Below are 20,718 nucleotides of genomic sequence, written 5' to 3'. Positions count from 1 at the left end.
AGTGTACCGCTGCATTATTCAAAAAGGTAATGAAATTCCAGGAAACATCAGATGCAGCAGGTACATGAAGATAATTTTGTTTTTATAACCAATTTCAGTCAGATAAATACTAGAATCCTTTCCAATTTTCCCCCCATGAAAGTAAAGTGTCACTGAGATTTACAGCCCCCTCAAGTTCTCTTTTCAGAGGAACATTCATTTACATAAACAGATAATCCCAGATAAAAATTTCCATTAGACAAAGGTGAAATGGATCAATTTTCTCTGCCAAGACAAATCTTAAATCTTGAACAGATAGGGTCATTATTACACCAGGCCCATTTCAGAAATAATGTATTAAAAAAAAAAAATCAGCCGATAGCAGCCATTTCCAGCTTTCCAATTATCTTTAAGAAAAGCTTATTCTGTGGACAATAAAGCACATTACTGCACAATATGATACAGTCCATAAAGATCACAATGTTTTATGAAAGGTTAAAGAAAGCTCAGCACATTTAGGGGAATGTCATAACCCACAAAGTCTTTCAAGACTTAACTGGATCCACACGCAGGCTGTGCAAATATTGTGCTACGCTTTGCAGTGCTCCCCTCCCGGTATCAAAGCAGCGCACGAGGAAGCATATGCCACCCCAGCTCCACCCGGGAAATCGGGTGTTTGCCTGCCATAAAACAGCAGGTAAAGGAGGTGCTTGCACAGCTCTTCTTCCTCCGGGGAGGGTGTGAATTTACCATCCCTGCTCGACGTGCTAGAGAGGAGGAGACGGCCGCTTATGAACACTGACCAACCCACCGGGTCCTCTGCCCTTGACCTCAAGACCCAATGGCTCTCCTCAACCCACAGGGATGTCTGACCACGCAAAGAAACACGGCGGGAGGTCCCTGTCCACCTCACCTGGCGCATTGCCCCTTCCTTCTCCACCTCCACCCCCAAGCTGGACTCAGCATCAATGCAGCAAAAGCATGGCCGCTCCTCCCCACCGCCAGCACCCTGTGCTTCCCTTGGCAGCCCTCGCTGCAATGCCAGAGCAGAGCAACCAGCTCTTCAGCCCTTCCCCTGGCCCACAGCTCCAGAGGGGGAGCCCAGCGAGGCACGGCAGCCGGGGCAGGAACACCCTCCCGCAGCAGAGGCCACGCTGCTCTCCAGTGCCACACAAGTTCGTCAGGCCCTCGGGAACGGAGTTTATGAGTGGTGACAGCAGCAAGGAGAAAGTGCTAGAAATCACTGCCTAATAGCCACAGCCATCACAGCAAAAACAAGCAGCAACTCACCTGACTCATTTTATCATCTAAAAGGCATCAGATTTATTTGCCATTTAACTAACTGCTCCTCACAGACATCACGTGAGGAACGCGGAGAGCAACGACATGGGACTGAGCGAAACCTGGCTAGTGGCAAGAAATAAGATCCTACCATAAGCGATAACCTGAAGTAAGGCTTTATACTGGTCAGTACCAAACCCGGTCCCATAGAGCTCTAAGCCTGCTCATGATTTAAAGTGCTAAGGCTGCACGAATCCCTGGGAGAGATTTACAGACCACAGCGCTTTACGTTTGCGGATGGTGCTGTTGCTAGCTCTGAAATATAAGAAACAGGAATTACCTGAAAAAGAAATGGAAACCAGCAGGCACATCTGGACAGGCTTTTCCAAAGTCCTCCCCTGTACCACAGTGTAAGGCAAAGTTATTTTCACTCCTTCGTTAAGGGCAGCACAAGACCATCAAGTGAACTGACCTTCTCCTGAGTGGGGACCCAATTCAGTGACTTTGTCTCTCATGTCTTTTAACGGGGTTCTTTTAATGCTCTTCTTGTGACTGTGATGGGTCTTTTGGACTGAAAGCCCACCAGAACAGAGGCTGCTGGTTGCCATTTGCCCTCACAGCAGCCAGCCTCAAGACCCCTGGTTTCTCATCCGTCTGGTCATCACCACCATAGAAAATGCCAAAACTATGGAGTAGCAGCAACTCATTCACCTCTGGAAGGGAGGCCACCACCCATCTAAATGCAAGAAAGATGAGAATCTGCACAAGAAACTTTCAAACTTCTCTTCAAGACTCTTCTGGTTCAGAAGTGTCTCAGAATTTTTTCGAGACTTAGACCTAAAGGTCAGATTCTTCACATGAGCATGAACATATCGAGCAACTGCTAAAACAGAGACTGGTCACGGTGCTCCCTCTAGGAGCCCGCTCCCCAGAGCTGTTATTCACTGCTTGTATATTTGAACCCCTCACACAGCAAGCAGTGCTTCGTCAGGAGTTGTCCCACTCATAGGGGGAAAGACGGCGCAGTATGAGTCTTCATGACAGCTCACTTGTCCTGTAAGGACTGACACTGACAGAGCAAACATTTGTATTTGTGAAAACAAGATCTCTTTATTCAATCTAGCCACCAAAAATAGAGACATACCAAATCTGAAAAGATAAATCTAACTATCTGGAATACCTACTCACTAGTAAAACAAATGTGACCAGTAATGATAAGTTTCTTCCTGAATTGCTAGAAATGCAAGTACCTTTCACTGACAGCAGAAGAAAAGCCTGATATCATGCAACTAAACAACTACACCGTTCAATATAGCTGTATATCCAGTTCGTTAGTCAGCTGACAGCACTGATGTTGAATGAAACTATGCGTGCTGTAAAAAATTAACACTGCTCTGAAACTAAATCTGGGCAGATTTTTCAAGCAGCGTTTGTGCTTCTCTTTCTATCCTACAGAAACGCGACAGAAAGCCTGTTGCCGACTTCTACAACAGGAAGTTGGAGAAGGGGTCACGGGATCATCTTTCAACTCTAGATTTGGTCCCACATGCTCCTAAATAAAACGAGGTAACTGTTGTAACCCAGGAAAAAACAAAAACCACCAAGCAGGCTTTTCCTATGAACCAACACAACTACGGTAGACCAAGCTGGGGTCTCACCCCATCACTGCGCAACATTTCAGCCGAATTTCGATTGGCCAAAGATGTAGAAATCACATGAAAAGAAAAACAATTTTCATTTTCAAAAGTGTCAGACAATGTGATTAAAGCTGTCAGGCACAAAAATCAGCATGGCTCGAGTAAACAGGTACTTGCAGTTCACTAGAAGACAGTACATGCCTGTCTTCATAATTTTAGAAAACTGCTTTAATTTTGAGCTGAGGAAATCTTCCAAGTAGAGCCGCACTTCCTTTAACTGTATCAGAAACTTTTTAATGTGTGGAAATACTTACTATGGCAATCGCTAGTCTATCAGTCATAACATCTAATGATGTGGAGATTGTTGCCTTATAAAATTCACAGCTGGGTAGCTACATGGCTCAAGGCTAAAATCTATTTTAAAATCCAGTGTTTTAGGAGGGAGAATGTTTATTAAAACATTTTGCCCATTAAAAATATATGACATATCATCGGTCATTCCATGTGATGCGGTGCCAGTCCTTTCTCTGGCAGTCCGCTTGGGATGACTGCTGGAAACCTGGTAAGCCTGACAAGTCCACAGCCTCAGAATTTACTAGTCCATCAAAAAAAAAAAAAGAAGAAAAAAAAGCATTCCAGCAGCCTGAAGGAAACTCACCAGTGCCCCTCACATGGCGTGCCCAGAAACTTGCTCTCACACAGCCACAGTTGGTCTCTTCACACTGACAGTCAGAGACTGACATTCAAAAAGGAGATAATTGCTTGATCTCCTCATGTCAAAAGTTACACTGAAATAATAATGAGGCTGTAGGTCTCTTGGTTTTTTTTGGAAACATGGTGGAAAGAAATGCTGATAAATATTCTTTCAGCAGTTCCACAGGTATTTGGCACCTGCTCCCATGAGCTGATGCATGTCTTAACTTGGAGAACACGAAGATGAACACTATGAGGGCAAACAAAAAAATCAAAACTGCTGTCTGTGCTACCATTCACCCCCCTGGCCTGCGTAAGGACAGCCTTTGGTACTGCACAGGAAGGATCCCAGTGTGCATGGGTGAAACTCCCTGTCTTGAACAAGTACTCCCACTGCTGCAGCAGCATGGCCAACAAGGCCAGGCAGGAATGAAGGGGTCTTGCTCCCTGAACTGCTCACACGGCTTCTGGATACCAAAGGGCAGCTCGGGGGTGTGAGAATGAGCGCAGACTGGGCTACCTGAATACAGGGAGGATGGCGGGGCCCCGGATCAGAGATGGAAACTGTGTTCTGTTTGGTCTTTTCCCTGTCATGGGCAAAGACTTCCCACTGTTGGTGGAGTTATCTGCTCTTCCTACTCCATACGCAGAAGAGAGGGCCGAGCATAGCACAGACAGAACTCGCTCAACAGCTGTTAAAAGGGCTTTCCTGCCCCAGCAGAGGTTTCCTCTGGGAAGTTCAAGGCGGAATGCACACAAATATGTCCAGGGGACCCAGGAAAGCACAGCCCATCTAGTAGGTCTTTGGTTTTACAAGACCCCAGCTGAGCCTTTGCTTTGGACTAACTCTTCAGCAAAAAGAACACCATGTTTTATACTTGAAACAAAAATGTCACCGTTGCTAACAACCAGGAAAATAACCCTGACCTCACTGCACATCCTCTCGTATCACAAAGCATGGATACTGTTATTCATACTTACACTGTACAAATGTTCCCAAAATGTCAGCCTTTCCTAATGATTCCAAAGTGATTGAAAATTTAAGCGCAGTTCTGGGCAGGGAAGCGACTCTATTAAAAAGAGAGAGACAGAGACAGACCCTGGCCATTGCCCATAGCTGTTCCAAGTTCTATATATTAACTAAGCTTGTGCACAAAAGCCATCTTTTTAACTACTGTCAGCACTGCCGAGTCCATACAGCAGGAACAGAGCAAGCTGTTCTGCCTCATGCCTCATCAACATTTCTCACACTCTGTATCAAAGCACCAACATTAGCAAATTCAGCTGCCCTTCAAACTTCCAGCTCCAGTCAGGAGAAAGCATCTGTGGCTGGTCAACTCCTTGCAAGGCTGCTGAAAAAAACCCTAGCTTGCCAGAGATACCCATAATAGCCAAGCCCGACTGTTCTCTGTGACACATGGCTGCAGGACGAGCAAGAGACCTGCTGAGCTCGCTTCCTACCGCCCCACAATACCCACGCTGCACCCCAGTTGCCACTCAGGATCCCTCCCCGGCAGCACAGACCAGCGGGTTAGCTGTAAGCTTTCCTAGCTCACTCCTATCATTCAGCACACCTACGAGAATCAGGAGATGTTAGCAGGGGAAGAGGCACACTTGAGATGTTTGTAGGATCACTTCCTAGTGACACAGCAGAGGCTGACAAAGTAGTAGCTCTAGTGATATGTCTGGTGCAGAGTAAAAAGCTTTCAATCCACCAGTCACTCAGAAGGCAGGAATACCGTCAGCAGGCACCCATCAGTTCTGCAGACTGTAGGAGAACATGAAACAGAATAAAGATGGGCTTTGGGCAAGAGCAACACAACTCTAACTCCTTGTACAGCACGAACAGGGAGCTGTCACTGCCTCATTTTACCCACGGACGGCATCGCAAGAAGCGACTGTATTATCTTTATTCAAAGGTGACAGAAAAAGGAGCAGAAGAGTGACAGAATTCTCAAGGTTGGTCAAATTCAAGTGCTCTGTGGCCGCTTTCGGGATATGCTGATGAGTCTTGTATGACCGACAAGATACAGTACGAAGCCTGGTTTGTGAGCCAAAGGAAACGGCAAGGAAGATACAACTGGAGAATAACAGAGAAAAAAATCTAACAAATGCTTCTAAGATTGTGAAATGATCTTGTATGGACCTTGCTCAATGTTTGGTAACTGAGAAAAATATCAACACATGAGCTCAGATGTGGAACTACCTGATGAAACGGTCCAATCATTTGATGAAAAAAGGCGGAAATTAGGCAGGAAAGCAGGCTACCGAGCCCCTTCCCTCTCGCCTCCGCAGAGGATTTTTAGTCCAAGTAATTGCTGAAAAAAAGCATTCTAGAGCTCCCGGCCTCACACTGAGACGGGACAGGGGCATCCACGAGCATAAAAAGTAGAGAAAAGACATTACAAAATAATATCTTAAAAACAAGTGCTCAATTTTGCTAGTTATACTGTACTTCACTCTGCACTGACTGCCCAGCGCTTCCTAATACATGTTTGCGCTTAAAGGCCTTGATGACTTAACGAAGCTAGACAGACAATGAGGATGAGAGAGAGAAGATGAACGGTCTATCTTCAGGAAATCAAGGTATTCCAATTTTAGTAATCGAGGTAACTGAGGAAAACTTACAATCTCATAAGACAAACTAACTAGCAAGTGGAAAAACCCAATCCTGGCAGACAGGCAACAGCACCCACAGTGCAGTCAGCAAAACGAGACAATCCTTTCCTCCCCAGTTCCCAGATCTTTCCGTCCCAAAGCATTTTTGGAGGCAAAGCAAACCTTTATTTTGACATCTCCAATTTTCAAACTATACCACTGCTACTTAGAAGAGATTTTGGCATTAGCAACACAGTCAGGAAAAAAATCATGAATTGCATGTGCTCATCTTGGCAGATGAAGAAAAAACAAGACAAAAGTGAGAGCAGGGAGAGGATCCCAAGTGCCAAGCACCCAGGCCTTGTTTGGGATTGAAGCAGCACTTCACAGATCAGATTTAAGAGCACATTAAAAGTTCGGCAGGGATTTTGAAAAAGGTCAAATTGATGTAGGCATACAAGTCCTCATCAGAGCCAAATAAGAACTTGTGTCTCCTGTCATATTTACAACGACATTCAAACACCTACAGCGGTCAGTCAGCAACAGTATGGATTCACAACAGTGCTGGAAAGGGCACCAAACCCCCTGACACGAGAAATCATTCCGAGTGCCCGCACAGCTCAAAACATGCTTAAACATCACCGAAAAACCAGCCTCTCTCACGGTCTCCTGAGAAGCTACTCAAGAAATTACAACCGTGTAAACCACACCTGTAGGACTACTTTACAGAAAGGCTGCTTTGACTTTCAACAGTGTCTTAGAAACATGATCCCCTTTGGGAGATCTGCTGTCAGACTTGGACCAGGCAAGGGGAGACGCAGACTTTCACAGGAATGCTCTGGTTCTTACTTCAGAAACCCACACGCTGTCCAAGAGTGAAATTACCGTATCCACCAAAGCTGTCCACAGTTCCTGGAGTGTCACTCTCATTATAAATAAATCAACTAAACTCACCACAACTAGAGAAACAAAACCTCTGTGGTCAAAATAGTTTGTCTCAAAATGCCTTCTGTCTTGGCATGAATTCCAGCTGTGATAAAATTTTATAGGCAAGCTGGAGTTAGAGAGCCCTTTAAATATGTTTAAAAAAAAAAAACAACAAACCAAACCCTATGCTCCTCAAATTCAGTACTCAACAGAAAGGAGTTTATTTTTTTCCCCTACCAGTTTCACCGGGGGCAGGTTGTTGTGCTAGGGAACACCATCCCAACATGATTAGTCAGCTTTCCAAATGGCTTCTTTCTTTCCCTGAAAATCCCCTAATTTCTCCAAAAAATTCCTTTATTGTCCCCTCACCACTTTCACCTTCAGAACCTACCCAGAAAAAAAGCCATTTGTCAATTAATTCCAGTTCTGTAGGTTCAGGACTCCATTATGCTGCACAATTGTTCATGTGCGTCTGCTTAATACAGAGGGAAAAGATGCTGCTAAATTGGAAGAAAAAATAGCCGGCTGGGCAGAAGAGGTGCCTTCTTCCATTGTGTGCACAGAGCATTTTTTGCTGACTGTAAGCTCTCGCACGGCAGGAAGAAGCCCAAATGCCATCCTCGCTCGTGCTGCTGGCAGCTGTTCTCTTATCACCAAAGAGAATTTATCGCACCACTGACAGATGCTGAGGTTCAGAAGCCGGAGCTGAAAGCCAAAGGGATTGAATCAGAAAACAAAAACGCCAAAAAAAAATAAAAAAAAAAAATAAAAAAGGAAGGACGAGCCCTACCAAAGTAAGTCACTCGACTGCACACGTCGCACAGGCATCTCTCCGCGGGGAGAGGCAGGAGAGCCCGAACCCCTGCGGCAGATGTCAGGCGTTCTGTTCGGGGCGCTCCGGGAAGGAGCTCCGGCTCTGCGCGGAGGAGCGCGCCGAGGAACCCACGGAGGACTTCCCCACGAACATCCTAGTGGGGACAGGGCGAGGAAGAAAGATGTGTCTGCAGGGAAGAGGGCCTTGAAGTCAAGCTTTGTTAGCATTAAGGTCACTCTAATTATCAAACACAAGGTACGTGTGTTCCTAATGCTCTCTCCTGAAGGGAGCTGGTGGATTGGGGGTGTCCAGGGACGTCTGTTCTTCCCACACACACACTCTTTCAAAGACTCTTTGACTTCCACAAAGCTATGAACCTTATTTTCTTACATGCAACTCCACCACATATCAACATCCAGCAGTTAATTTCCAGATGCTTTGGCTACTTCCAAGAAAGGATGAGACAAGATCTATCTGTTTTACATGACAAGGGGCTTTAAATATCTCCATCTCCTGATGTAACTGTCAGTAAACAAGTATTCTCTACACGGCCCTTTGCAAGCTTTCTTTGCACTCTGACACAGGACCACAAGTGCTTTATGCACAGGAATAAATACAGTCTCTGTGCTCATAAACCAGTGCCTGTATTTTATTCACAGGCTTTGCACTGAAACACTCCTGAACACAGTATTCTGAAATACACCTCCTTCTTATCATCCCCAGGGAAAGCACCATCGTTTTTAATCACCAGGAAGAAAACCTGAGCTACACACTGGCACAGCTGTAAGCACAACACACGAGAAGACACGCGATACCTTCGACCAACATTCCCAAACACATTTTCTCAGCTAAGGTCAGACTGATCACGGATCTCATTCCTGGGCACTCAACTGTCCTTTCTGGAAAACTCGGAGCAAGACGAATTCTCCCTGGCAGCAGATCCCACCAGTGGGAGAAGGAGTCCCAGGGCACCTCCCGTTTCTCTGCCTGGGAGGAGCCAGGTCCAGCTGGGGCTGCCGGCCAGCCCTCTCCGGCAGATCGCACGGTGCCAGGCTGACACCTGCAGGGAGAGCCCCGCACGGGCGGCACGGCACGGCACAGCACCAGGCACCCACCCCCGCCTGCCGCCAGCCTCCTCTTCCCCCGCTGCAGCCCGGCTGGGATGGGGCTGCTACGAACAGGGAAACCAGGAGGGAAAAAATAACACGTTTCACTGCCTCAAAAATCAGCACCAAGAATATTTTCACCCTTTCCGTTTCAAAACTGAAGTTTTTCTTTTGGCTCCCATTTTGTCATGAGCATTGCAGACATTCGCTTTCGATAATTCTTCCTCCAAATCATTTGCCCCCTGTTTAGTTTCAACAGGAAAGTACAGAAACTCTCAGGCACATTCATCTTTACTCCCATTTAAGCTTATCTGCCAGTAAAATTAGGGATAGTGTATAGGAATTAGGGCAAGCTACTCACTTACCCAGGAAGGTCAATTCAGGTCAAAGCTATCTCGCACAGATGGCTAATTTCAATCACTTATGCATACAACACAATTGTTCAATAAGCTCAAAATAAATAGTGTAAGTAATTAATTTAAAGCTGCCCTAATCGTTTCTCAATTTCCCCTATTAATTTAACCTATAACACTTCTCCCATCAAAGCTTCAAAGCTTTAACTTAACAGCCAATTAAAGCTCCTTTTATTAAAAAACCAGCGCTGTCGGCTCCGATTCCTTCTGACTGAACTCTTTGAAGCACTTGGGATTTCATTTAAATTACGCAGGGCACAGAAACAAAGTGATTTTTCCAGGTATCACGTTCTCAGTGAGCTAATGATTCAATGGACAATTAAGACTAATTAAAGTTTTAACTTGGTAGCGACTTTCTAAGCAGTATTTGGCTTGACAAAAGCGAGTCACCACCCGAGCGAACAATAAATCTCACTTGTCAGCGGGAGCTGGCAGGAACGCGACCGCCCCAGCTCAGCTTCACCCGGCAGCGAGAGGCTCCTCGGGACAGTCGGAGTTCACTCACCTGAATCAACGTGGCAGCTTTAGTCTTATTCCTTTAGGTGCAGGCGTCTGCATCAACACGTATTCTCTCCCTCATTCTCCCAGTGAGCACTGCAAAGAGAAAAGCCAGAGGGACGCTTGTTAGGAAAAAGATTGCCACGATGCAGGTATCATTCTTGTTAGCTTGGTCCCCCCAGTCTGGTTCGGAGAGTTTAGCTTCCAAGTGCACTAGGTTGACCACAACAGGGCAATTTCCTGGTTTTAGCACAGCTGATACAGGTCAGCTGGAAATGGAACTGTTCTTCCACCACAGAACAGAAACAGCAGCAGCCTATGAACTACTTCCCTTTTGAGCAAACTACCTTTGTGGCCTCTTAAGATTTGTTTTCTGGGAAACTCTGGTATCTGAATTCTCAGACCTCCTGTGACCGTTACATGTGAGACCCACCAAGCCACCTCCTGAGTATCGGCCAACTTTGCTCTCCTCAGCGCTGCACCACTCCGCGAGGTGTTTTACTACACCGTGCTTCCCTGCGTACCTAACGCCACCCTGCCCTCTGCAGAGGGATATCCTGTGCTCCGTCCTAAACACGGCCAGCAGGACCACCCGGGTCTCTGCACTCCTGCCAAAAGAACTACGTCTATGGATCTTCCTTCAGAATGCATTTTCTCTGTGTATCTTTCCTAAATTATTCTTATTAATTTCATGAATAGCAAGCTTGGGTGAAGGGAAAAAAACAGAGAAACCGTATGAAAAGGAAGACAGAAACTAAGTAAAATAGGAACAAACCACAGACATGCTTCAGATACATCTCAGAAAGGTGAGAACACCAGCAAGTTCCTTAAAGCTAAGCTGAATTATTACTATGAACACGATTCCTCTGGGTAACTCTGCAAAGTCCTGCGGTACACACAGGAGAAAAACATACCCAGCACGCAGAACAGCTGAGGAGGAGGGAGGAGGCATGAGGAACCATCAGCAGGTCTGCAGAGGCAGGAACAACACTCTTTTCAGAGCACTGACATTAAGAAATCTCAGTGAATGACTGATTAGTAGAAATGTTCAAGAGCTGCTGTTGACCAAAACCAACTTAATTTGGGTAAGCAAAGGGTGTAACATAGAAATTTGGGGGTGATGCCGCACAGCTGGTTACACTGAACACCTGGTCTTTGCTGTCATTCTTGATTTGAAACACCCATCACCCACAATCTTTTACTTCACAACACAAATCTCTCTGCCATGGGAAAATCTTTCATACTTGTCACACTGTCTTGGAGAAATGTTCTCACATGTTGTTTACTGAGACAAGAGACCTTCGAAGAATTCTGGATGGCACATCCCGGGAGGGGAGCAGCAGGTGAACGAGGATTATCACTCAGCACACTTGTTTTCAACTTGGAAAACAAGACCCAGCTGATACCTAATGAATGACTTCTTTCTCTTTTTTTTTTTTTTTTAATTAGGAAAAAAAATTAAAAGCAACTGGCAAACAACCCACAGCTTTTCTTATTTAGGCAAAGCAAACCTTCTGGAAAACTCTTCTTCACTACTAAGATTTTTTTTTTGTTACTTCATACAGAACACAAACAAAAAAAAAAATGCTAATAATCATCATCTCAATGAACCAGATTACTCTTGCAAGGTGCAGGTGCAATTCCCACAAGCAATGATAATCCTCAGCACTTTTTAACTTCACATATCTGTTTCTGGCCTCCGTTTCAGAAAGGTTTGCATCTTGCAAGTCTACCTGAAAGAAACAGCGCATTTTCCCAAAGAAAATCTTTCTCCAAAAGTTTTTTCAGAGAGATGCACCATTTCCTTTTAGACAAACCTCTCTGCCATGACAGTAATGTAACATTTTACAGTATATATTATGTTACGAGAGCTATAATGGGAAAATTAGTTATACCCATACCAATGGCAGCCAAGCAACGCTGCATTTGGCACCACTTCCACCCAGTCTGAGGCGCTTGCGGACCCCCCCACGCAGTGGCCTTGCACCCCAAGCCAGAATCTCCACTTTTGGGGGCTGGTTCCCTTCGAAACGCTTCAAGAAAACACCCACCGCCACCTCACCCACCTCTGACGGCCCAGCCCCTCAGCCTGCACCCCTGCGGCAGGGGGCGGCGGGAGGGGGACGGCGGGAGGGCCTCGCTGGCGGTGCTCCCTGTCTGCTGCGGGCACGAACCGAGCAGGAACGCGGCGGGGAGCCGGTGGCGGCCTGGCGGGCCCGGCCCTCACGCACGGGGCCCTTCGGCGGCGGCGGCCCGGCCCTCACGCACGGGGCCCGGCCCTCACGCACGGGGCTCGGCGGCGGGCCCGGCCCTCACACCCGGCCCGGCCCTCACGCACGGAGCCCGGCGGCGGCCCGGCCCTCACACCGGGCCCGGCCCTCACAGCCGGAGCCCGCCCGACGGCTGCCGACCGCCGCGCGCGCAGCCCGAGGCCTAAGGGCGGGAAAGAGCGGCCCCGCGCGGCCGCAGCCCGCGCCACGCGCCGCCGGCACCGCGCAGGCGCCGCAGGAGGAGCCGCCGCGCCGTGACGCCGTCGCCGCGCTCTGACGTCACCGCCCCGCGACGCGGCCGGTCCCCCGCCCTCAGCGCCCTGACGGCCGGTCCCCGGGAGGCGGCGGGACGGGCCGGGCCCGGGCGATGCGGGCGATCCCCGCTGGCGGCGGCCCGTGAGGGGGGCAGGCGGCGGCGCGGTCCGATGCGGCGGCGGGGCGCTGAGGCGGCGCGGCGGGCGGGATGCACCAGAAGCTGCTGCGGAGCGCGCACTACATCGAGCTGGGCGGGTACCAGTACTGGCCCGTGCTGCTGCCCCGCGGCATCCGCCTCTACACCTACGAGCAGATCCCCCTCTTCCTCAAGGACAACCCCTACATCACCGACGGCTACCGGGCCTACCTGCCCTCCCGCCTCTGCCTCAAGAGGTGAGGGCAGCCCCCGCCGCCCCGCCCCGGGCCCAGCCCCGGCTCACCCCCCCGGGCCCGGCCCCGGCTCACCCGTCCCGCTCTGTCTCCCCGCAGCCTCTTCATTCTCTCCAACGAGACCGTCAACATCTGGAGCCACCTGCTCGGCTTCGTCCTCTTCTTCACGCTGGGCATCTACGACCTGACGGCCGTCCTGCCGGCCGCCGGCGCCTCCCGAGAGGACTTCGTCATCTGCTCCGTCTGCCTCTTCTGCTTCCAGGTAGGGCCCGGCTGCCCCACTGCGGAGCTGCCCCGGGAGAGAGCCTTCTTTGGGAATGAGGGCGTTGAAGCCCACTCACAGTGCTGCCACATTTAAGTAGGACTGTGCAGAGCCAGGTGGGCTCAGGTCAGACCTGGGAAAGCATGTTCTAAATGGCATTGCCTTTAAAGGCAATTGGCAAGCTCGTGGTCGAGTTGATTTTGACCTGTTCGAGATATGGAATAAGCCAGGGAGGACTGAGCGTAGCTGGCATAGGAGAGAGGCTGTGAAAAACAACTCACTTGTCCAAGGCCATGTTTCACAGTGTGAGGTGGGCATCGGGGTTTGGGAGTGTCTGATGCAGCTCCGAGGCAGCATCGGCTGCTGGGGAAGGGGTCACCACCATCAGCTGTGGCCGGAGGCTGCTCTGGAGTGGCAGTAGGGCTTGTATTCTGGCTTTTTACCTGCTGTAGATGAAATCTGTGCTCAGCAGCAGACTTCAAGTGTGTCGTTTGACCCCTGAAGCCCCTGTCAAGTGTGCTGTCCCTAAAAAGGCGTGAAGAGCCAAAAAGCTCTGTATATATTCCCTGAAGAGTACAGGATGCCTTTGCATAGCTAGAAGGAGGGAAAAAACCCTGGCTGCCTTGGAAAGGACTGCTGTTGTGCTTTTCCCTACTCCTGTCGAGGGTTACAGAGAAACACATTTCTCAGTGAAAAAGTTTGGTGCCAGCCTAGAAGCAAATAAGCAGCCTGCACGTAGGGGTTTAATTTCTTGTGTGTTCCCTCAGAAAAGTAACGTGCGTGCCAGGCAGTCAGGGCAGATTTACCTTGACTAACCCGGCTTTGGTATCTGCTTGTTGGAGTTTGGCCAAGCAGAATTCATCATCCCACTGTACTCATGTAGACATGGCCCTGCTCCCTTGCCTACAGGCTCCTCGCTTGGCCTCGTGGTCTAGGCCTCAGTAGCCCAATTTTCTTAGCTGTGCAAGTTGGGGCTACCACATCTTGCAGAGTTTTCTGCCTGTCTTCCATCTGCCAGAGAAGCTTATGTTAGTTTCTGTTAATTACTGGTAGGGACCATAATTGCCTACACCAAGTTGCACTGCAATACATGTAACAGCTCAGTTGCATGCTCTGAGCTTTCCGAGTTGAAGCTTGCTGTGCTCACGGTTAATTTTGGAGAAATTAATGCATCTTGTTTGAACATTTGTGTAGGTCTGCATGCTTTGCTCAGTAGGATATCACCTCTTCTGTTGTCACCGCTCAGAGAAGACCAGCCGGCGCTGGATGGCACTGGATTACGCAGGAATCTCCATCGGCATCCTGGGCTGCTACGTGTCGGGCGTGTTTTATGCCTTTTATTGTAGTAACGTAAGTTTGAAGCACTCACTCGTGTAACCTTTGTTCCTGCGGCCGCGTTGTCGTAGCGTCCACGCCGTAGGAAGGGGGTTCGGTGCAGGGTGTCTGTTACTCAGGAGACAGAGATGGAAACTGACACCAGCAGAACTTTGTTTGCTGAAGCAATACACAAACTGAGCTTTTCCTTTCAAGCTGTCAGTCACACAAACCCCAAGAAAACGTTTCCATGTATATGAAGGCAGAGTCAAGTGAACAGGTCCCACCTTTGTCACGTGCACGAGGCTGATCACGCGATGTGTCCCCATCCCAAGTGATGCAAACATCATTTCCCACTGGGTAGGTTATCTGAGGCAGAAACAAGGTTATTTTCTCCTCATGTGATAGGGGACAAGTAAAATTAGTTCCCTTCAAAGGCCCAGATGACATCGGTGCCTGCGATGGATACAGCAGTCGGGTAGCTGAGCCAGCAGAGGTACATGTGAAATGTTTTGGTGGAGGCACTGCTTGGGATAAACGATGTTCTCCCAGCTGTACCTGAGCAAGAGAGTCCCTTCCCCTCACTCTCAGCTGATAAATACAAGTCCCTTCATTCAAACCCCATCATTTGTGCTCACAGCAGTGACAGGAGATTTGATATATCATTACATTTAGTAACATCAACTTTCTACCCTGAGTTTACTGTTACACGTGATGAGAAAACCCACAAACTTGCTTTTGTTTCTTTTTTTCTCAGTACTGGCGTCAGGTCTATTTAATCACTGTGCTGGCAATGATCTTGGCAGTATTTTTTGCTCAGATTCATCCCAGTTACCTCACGCAACAGTGGCACAGGCTGCGCTCCATCATCTTCTGCTCAGTGTCCGGGTATGGAATTATTCCCACCATCCACTGGGTCTGGCTCAACGGCGGCATCGGTGCATCGATTGTACAGGTACAAGGAGAAAAAGAAGGAACTAAGATTCCCTTTTGCTTTTCACTTGCCATCTTCCTCAGTCCTCTTACGCTTCGGGAAATGAGGGGGAAGCAGCGGGAATTAAAACTTCGTTAAACACAGAATTCTTTCAGACGATACGACCCAAATGCAAACACTTAGAAACTTACTGTGAAGCAGTCAGCAGGTTGAGTAGATTAAATCTGCTTTACTGATCTAAAACAGCACCAGGAGAAGGAAAACTGGATACAAGCATTGACTGAGCCTATCTGCCTGAGGGACAGAGCAGCCTGTGTAGGTGGACCGCACCCTGGCTCACCCCCGGGCGAGGGACAGGAGCGAAGAGCTGGGTGGGCTGCGGAGCGGGAAGCGGTCTGTCAGGCTGCTCCAGTGCTCTGGGCTGTCCTCCTCCGCAGCTCCAGAGGAGAGGGGAGCCAGGAGACACTGACAGGATGATTATTTGCTTCCTCTTCTATTCCCTGGGTTGGCAGCAAGAATCAGTGTTTGCCTGCCCAGCCCTCTGTCTCTTACGCAACCCTCATTTACCATCCCTGTGCAGTCACTGAACTGTTTTCCTGTTCTTGTTTTACCACTTAGAATTATGCTCTGAAAAACAAGCAGCGCAGTACAGGTGAAGGCAGTGAAGTATGCCCCAGCTTGAAAACCCCAGAAATCATTGCAGTTACCCAGGGACCTAATTGTGCTGAAGAAAACAGTTCCTTTTCACAGCGAGCAGTAACTGTGCACGTTCTCAGACTGGCGCTGCTGGAGGACTGGCACCTGGGTGATGGTTTAGCCCAGGCCAGAGGTGCTGTTGAACAGCAACATTTAGGAATATCTTCAGATATTTAATTTAGGAATGTCTTCAGACAGGGCACCTAACACTGGCCTTCTGAAAATCAGATGAACAGTAGTTGTCCTCCCACACCTTCCCCCATTTAGTTTCTCGTGGTGTAGCAGAATGGCAGGTCTGGTAGGTGTTTTGTTCCCATACTTCAGAAAAATGCTTTGCTTCTGGTAACAAAACTTCGTGTTAAAACGAAAAGCAACTCGTGAATGGGTTGGTTGATAATTTACCTTCCAGTACGTAGTACTGCTGTGGCCTGGGGTTCTAGCGACCACAATCCCAAGCAGTAGATGGGATTTTGCACTGAAGTCGCCCTTCTCACTTACCCTGGCCATTCCCTGCAACAGCAGTGTACTGAAGACATCCTCCTGCTGCCAAATTTCACATCTGCTGCAGGCTGTGCACAAACACTAAGTAGCTTGTGTACTGAAGCAGAGAGGTCATGATAAAACAAGTTTCTTCCCATTCAGATTTTCCCAGACTTTGGCATTTCCTTCCCTGTTGGATTTTGTCCATAGATAACACAGGCAGTGAAGTAAGATTCAGTTTCGTCGTGCCTTTATCTTTAGGGAGGTTTTTTTTTTTTCATTTGTGCCTTCTAACAGAATAGAGAGCTTCCTTTTCTTTTGCAGGAGTTTGCTCCACGTGTAGTTGTCATGTACTTCATCGCTGCGGTAGCTTTTCTCTTCTATATTTCCAAAGTTCCAGAAAGATACTTCCCAGGTAGGAAATTCTCCTCTGCAAGTAAGCTTCCTGCAGTGTCACAGTCCGTGCTGTGAGTGCTGATCTTCCTGTGAGAGAACAGGTTGAACATGTTCTGTGTATGTGAAGTGTTCTCATACAGAGTAAAACGTTGTGTGTATTTGCATCAAAAGGCAGCAGACAACTTCTGATCAAGTTCGTTAAAGAACTTTCACTGCCTCCCAGCAAGGGGAGTGTATAGGTGAGCTTTGGAGGAGACTGATTGCTAACTGCATTCATGAGTTGCTGCTGAAATCCAGAACTCAACCGCTTGCTCCTTCCCTTCCCCACAGGACAGCTGAACTACCTCGGCTCGAGTCACCAAGTCTGGCACGTCCTGGCAGTGGTGATGCTGTACTGGTGGCACCAATCCACAGTGTACATCATGCAGTACCGACACAGCAAGCCCTGTCCTGAGTACAGCGCAGACTTGTGAGTGAAGGTACAGCAGTTTTCATGCTCGTGGGAATAGGATATTCCAACAAGTGTAAGGTTAAATAATCCTGGTTTTAACTTGTCACAAGTTTCAGTCAACCTCCCTGATTATCTTCCCCAAGAAAACGCTGATTGCTGTAATACTTGCTTGTAAATAAAACAGCAGCGCTCTTGCTGCCAGGCACTCTGTTCATCTGTGCTGCTGGACTGTGGGAGGCGGCTGTGCCCTTGAGTACAGTTTTAGAGCAGGCTGGACAGGGGTCTGCCAGCTCCCTTTCAGCTCCGTGTCACCATTTTCATAGCCTCAGTCATCAGTATTTGTTCCTAAGCAGCCATTTCCTCAGGGTTTTGTCAGGTTTTCAGCCTACTAAGCACTGATCTGGATTTTTTGGAAATCAGGTAAGAGCTGATCGTTTCATATGCGTAGTATGTGACTAAACTCGTTTCCCCACTGTATTTCAGAGGCACTGCGATGAAATTTCAGACTTTGAGGATCTGGACCTTACCTAGTGAGCTGAGCGATGAAGTTAAGCGCTGAGGCCATTCCTTTGCTGACTTCTGGACTGTTACCCCCTTGCTGGGACAGTGTGTTATTAGGAGTTCTGAAAAAACCAACAGCATTGCCCAGGATCTGACATTCCTTTCCTGTTCTGCAATCAAGTACAGAACAGGTCTTCCCAGAGTGGGGCAAGGGAAAGGTGGGCTGTAGAACTCAGCGTTCGGATGGCAGCAGTATTTTTGGTTGCTTGGTAAACACAAACAACAGAAGTGAGTACCCGTGCTGAGCTAACAGGCCTGGACACCAGGTTTTCAGGTCCTGTTCAAGTGTGTAATTAAGAAACTGCTCCTGGCAGCGTGCTTGTAAAACCCCGGTAACGGTGGGACCTGCCCTCGGATCTAAATCACAGTGATACCGTGTGTGGCATCCTTCAGAGCCTCTGAGTGCCGTGCTTCCGCTTCAGCATGGGTACAGTCAGGTATGAAATGGAATTCAGGGGACTCCTGTACTTTCCTGGACAAGCTCTCTTCCTTTTTCTGGAAGATGAGATCCCATGTCAGCCACCAGAGCTGTATCTTCATTTCAGATCTTAAAAATTGCCCCTCCCAATATGGGCAGTGCCATTACTTCAAGAAACTTCTCTAGACCCTTTTGGCAATTTGGAATTAGTATTCTAAAATATTTCAGGAGTAACACTAACCCTGGGTGTTCATGTTTGTTATTATCTTGCAATCAGTAGAGTTGCTAAGACATTAAGTTACATTTTTGTTAACAGGATGAAATAACACACCCCGCGTGGTGAACCTGCTGTGGGTCGAAGCACTGACCTTTGGCCTCTGCACGTGTGATGTATTACACTGCACTTGCAGACTTCGATACTGAACAGGACTTACCCCCACAAGCTCTCCACAGCAGAAAGGTTGCCTTGGGTTTTAGAACCTGTCATGAAACCATCTCTTATAAACTCAACGCTGCGGAGATAGGAGATATGTGGGTTATTAGATAGCTGTAGCTCAGCATGATTAAGCTCAATGGGTGCCAGTTTTTCAAACAGGATTGGAATTATTTGGATTTTGGGGTTAGAATTAACATTTTTAAGTGGCTTCTTTATAGCAGCTGTGCTTGAGTTTACAGTTGGGCTGAGCAGTGGTAGCAAATGCTGCTGCTTCACCAGACCAAGCATTAGTCAGCATGGGCCAGTCGGAGATGCCTCTGCTTGCCCCAAGGTGCTGTTATGACTTAATCCCAAGTGGTTAGTTTGGGCCCAGGGCTGTTGAAGGAGGCGATTGCACCACCCTGGCCAGCGTTAGAAAGCTAGAGGCACCCTCGCTGCTTCTGCTCTGACTACAGGCAGAAAGGGTCTGTTCTGGGGTTACAAACTCAACTCCAGAAACAAGCAGTGGCAAGAACTGACTGTGCATTTAGGATTCAGCTCCCAGACCTTGGAGCGTTTCAGTGTGAACACTGATTTATTTACTTTTTTTAAACTTGACAGCCACGCAAGTTTCAAGTGCACTAATTACTACTGACGCCTGACAAGGAACCTGCAAGTATAAAAGCCTGTTTCCAGTGTTATGTGAACAATAGTATTTGAGGAATGTGTGTGTGTGTATTGAAAGCATACTGACCTTAGAGTTTGCTAATGTATTTTTTTTTATGTAAACTCTAACTACTGTAGCAGTTTTCACTGGATAAGGAAACTGACTGCAAAGCTGTACATTTTTATTACCCTGACAAGATTTATCAAGCTGCATGATGGTCTTTTATGTACATACTGAACCTGTAAATAAATTTCAGTTCACTGGATGTTCACCTGGAGTCACACCCTTCTTGCATCTCCCATAGTGAAGCGACAGATGTGAACTGCTCAAGCTGCCACGTCTGTCCCCTCCCCCGGGTTTTAAATCTAGAGGGAGCCTGTCTGTCTCCTGAATCACCCAGGCACAGCGCGGACAGGCAGGGCAGGTGTTCCAGCTGCACTATTGCAGTATTGTGTGTAGTATCTTCTACTTGTGGTACTCAGTGTACTGCATGTGTTTTGGAGGAGCATCTCCAGATGAATCTGCTGCCGAACTCAGCTCTGCAACCTACCGCCTGGAGATCCCGTCTCCGAGCAGGCCCTTGGTCCTACCATAAGTGCTCTGGCCCTTTCTGGTGCTGTGTCCTAATCCAAAGGAGGGAAGGTTCAGCCTGACGCTGCTCCACCTGAAACAACAGCGCTCCTTCCCACCACTGCTTTGTGCTTTTGCCCTAACAGAAGTAGTTCAACTGCAAAACCAGCGATGAGAAATGAAGTGCCAGCAGTTACGCTGCAAAAACACAACACAAAAACATAGCCAGAAAGCAGCAATAGGCAGCAGACAGAACAGCCAGGACCTGAGCTACGATTTAATAGCTGACTCCCGCTGCCACTCCATCTTTTCCTGACCGTTTTCATTCTTATTCAGCTTACCTCAGAGTAAAATCAGTACAGGCAGCATTCAACAGACTACTCTGGTAAACAATTGCTAGGAGGGGGTCAAATCACACTAAAATTATGTCTAGAGGATGAGGTGCAGAACTAAGTCCATGGAGGCAGCACTGGGAATGGGACCCAACATTCTGGGTACAGAAAGGGGACCCAGCTCCAGGTACCGCCTAGGAATCGGAACCCTTCTGCAGGAAGGCTTTAGAGAGCAATACCGAACCTAAGGAATTAAAAACAGTACATGATCAACAGGTTTTTAACAAGCTGGACAAAAAAAAAAACGATTGGGCAGCAAATAAAAGTATTTTAAACATTTTAAAACGAGTGACAGGAGCCT

The 20,718-nt window shown here is 48.0% G+C and overlaps 1 protein-coding gene and 1 long non-coding RNA gene across 3 annotated transcripts in view; one reads left to right on the top strand and one right to left on the bottom strand.

Annotated features, from left to right (window-relative positions):
- The window catches only part of LOC137664577 (uncharacterized), a 37,729-nt gene extending 25,576 nt beyond the window's left edge, over nucleotides 1-12,153 (bottom strand). The window contains exons 1-2 of the long non-coding RNA XR_011048353.1: nucleotides 12,013-12,153; nucleotides 9,954-10,042 (exon numbers count right to left, since the gene is read on the bottom strand). This is a non-coding gene — a long non-coding RNA (uncharacterized lncRNA). The remainder of the gene's footprint in view (nucleotides 1-9,953; nucleotides 10,043-12,012) is intronic.
- A 364-nt stretch (nucleotides 12,154-12,517) lies between these two features.
- PAQR3 (progestin and adipoQ receptor family member 3) lies at nucleotides 12,518-19,726 on the top strand. Of its 2 annotated transcripts, XR_011048378.1 has the most exons (8): nucleotides 12,518-12,864; nucleotides 12,961-13,123; nucleotides 14,318-14,473; nucleotides 15,195-15,392; nucleotides 16,872-16,962; nucleotides 17,274-17,422; nucleotides 17,878-18,392; nucleotides 18,690-19,726. XR_011048378.1 is itself a non-coding variant. In XM_068403222.1 (7 exons), exons 1-6 carry the CDS (start codon nucleotides 12,680-12,682, stop codon nucleotides 17,414-17,416), a joined length of 936 nt encoding a protein of 311 aa, XP_068259323.1. In that variant the 5' UTR covers nucleotides 12,518-12,679; the 3' UTR covers nucleotides 17,417-17,422; nucleotides 17,878-19,726. The 2 variants fall into 2 exon arrangements, 1 of the variants encoding a protein (XP_068259323.1); XM_068403222.1 differs by having other exon boundaries at nucleotides 17,878-19,726.
- The last annotated feature ends 992 nt before the right edge of the window (nucleotides 19,727-20,718 follow it).

This window comes from Nyctibius grandis, chromosome 6 (assembly GCF_013368605.1).
Source record: "Nyctibius grandis isolate bNycGra1 chromosome 6, bNycGra1.pri, whole genome shotgun sequence".
NCBI lineage: Eukaryota > Metazoa > Chordata > Aves > Nyctibiiformes > Nyctibiidae > Nyctibius > Nyctibius grandis.
Note: the sequence above shows the minus strand (reverse complement) of the source record. Positions and strands in the feature narration are given on the sequence as shown.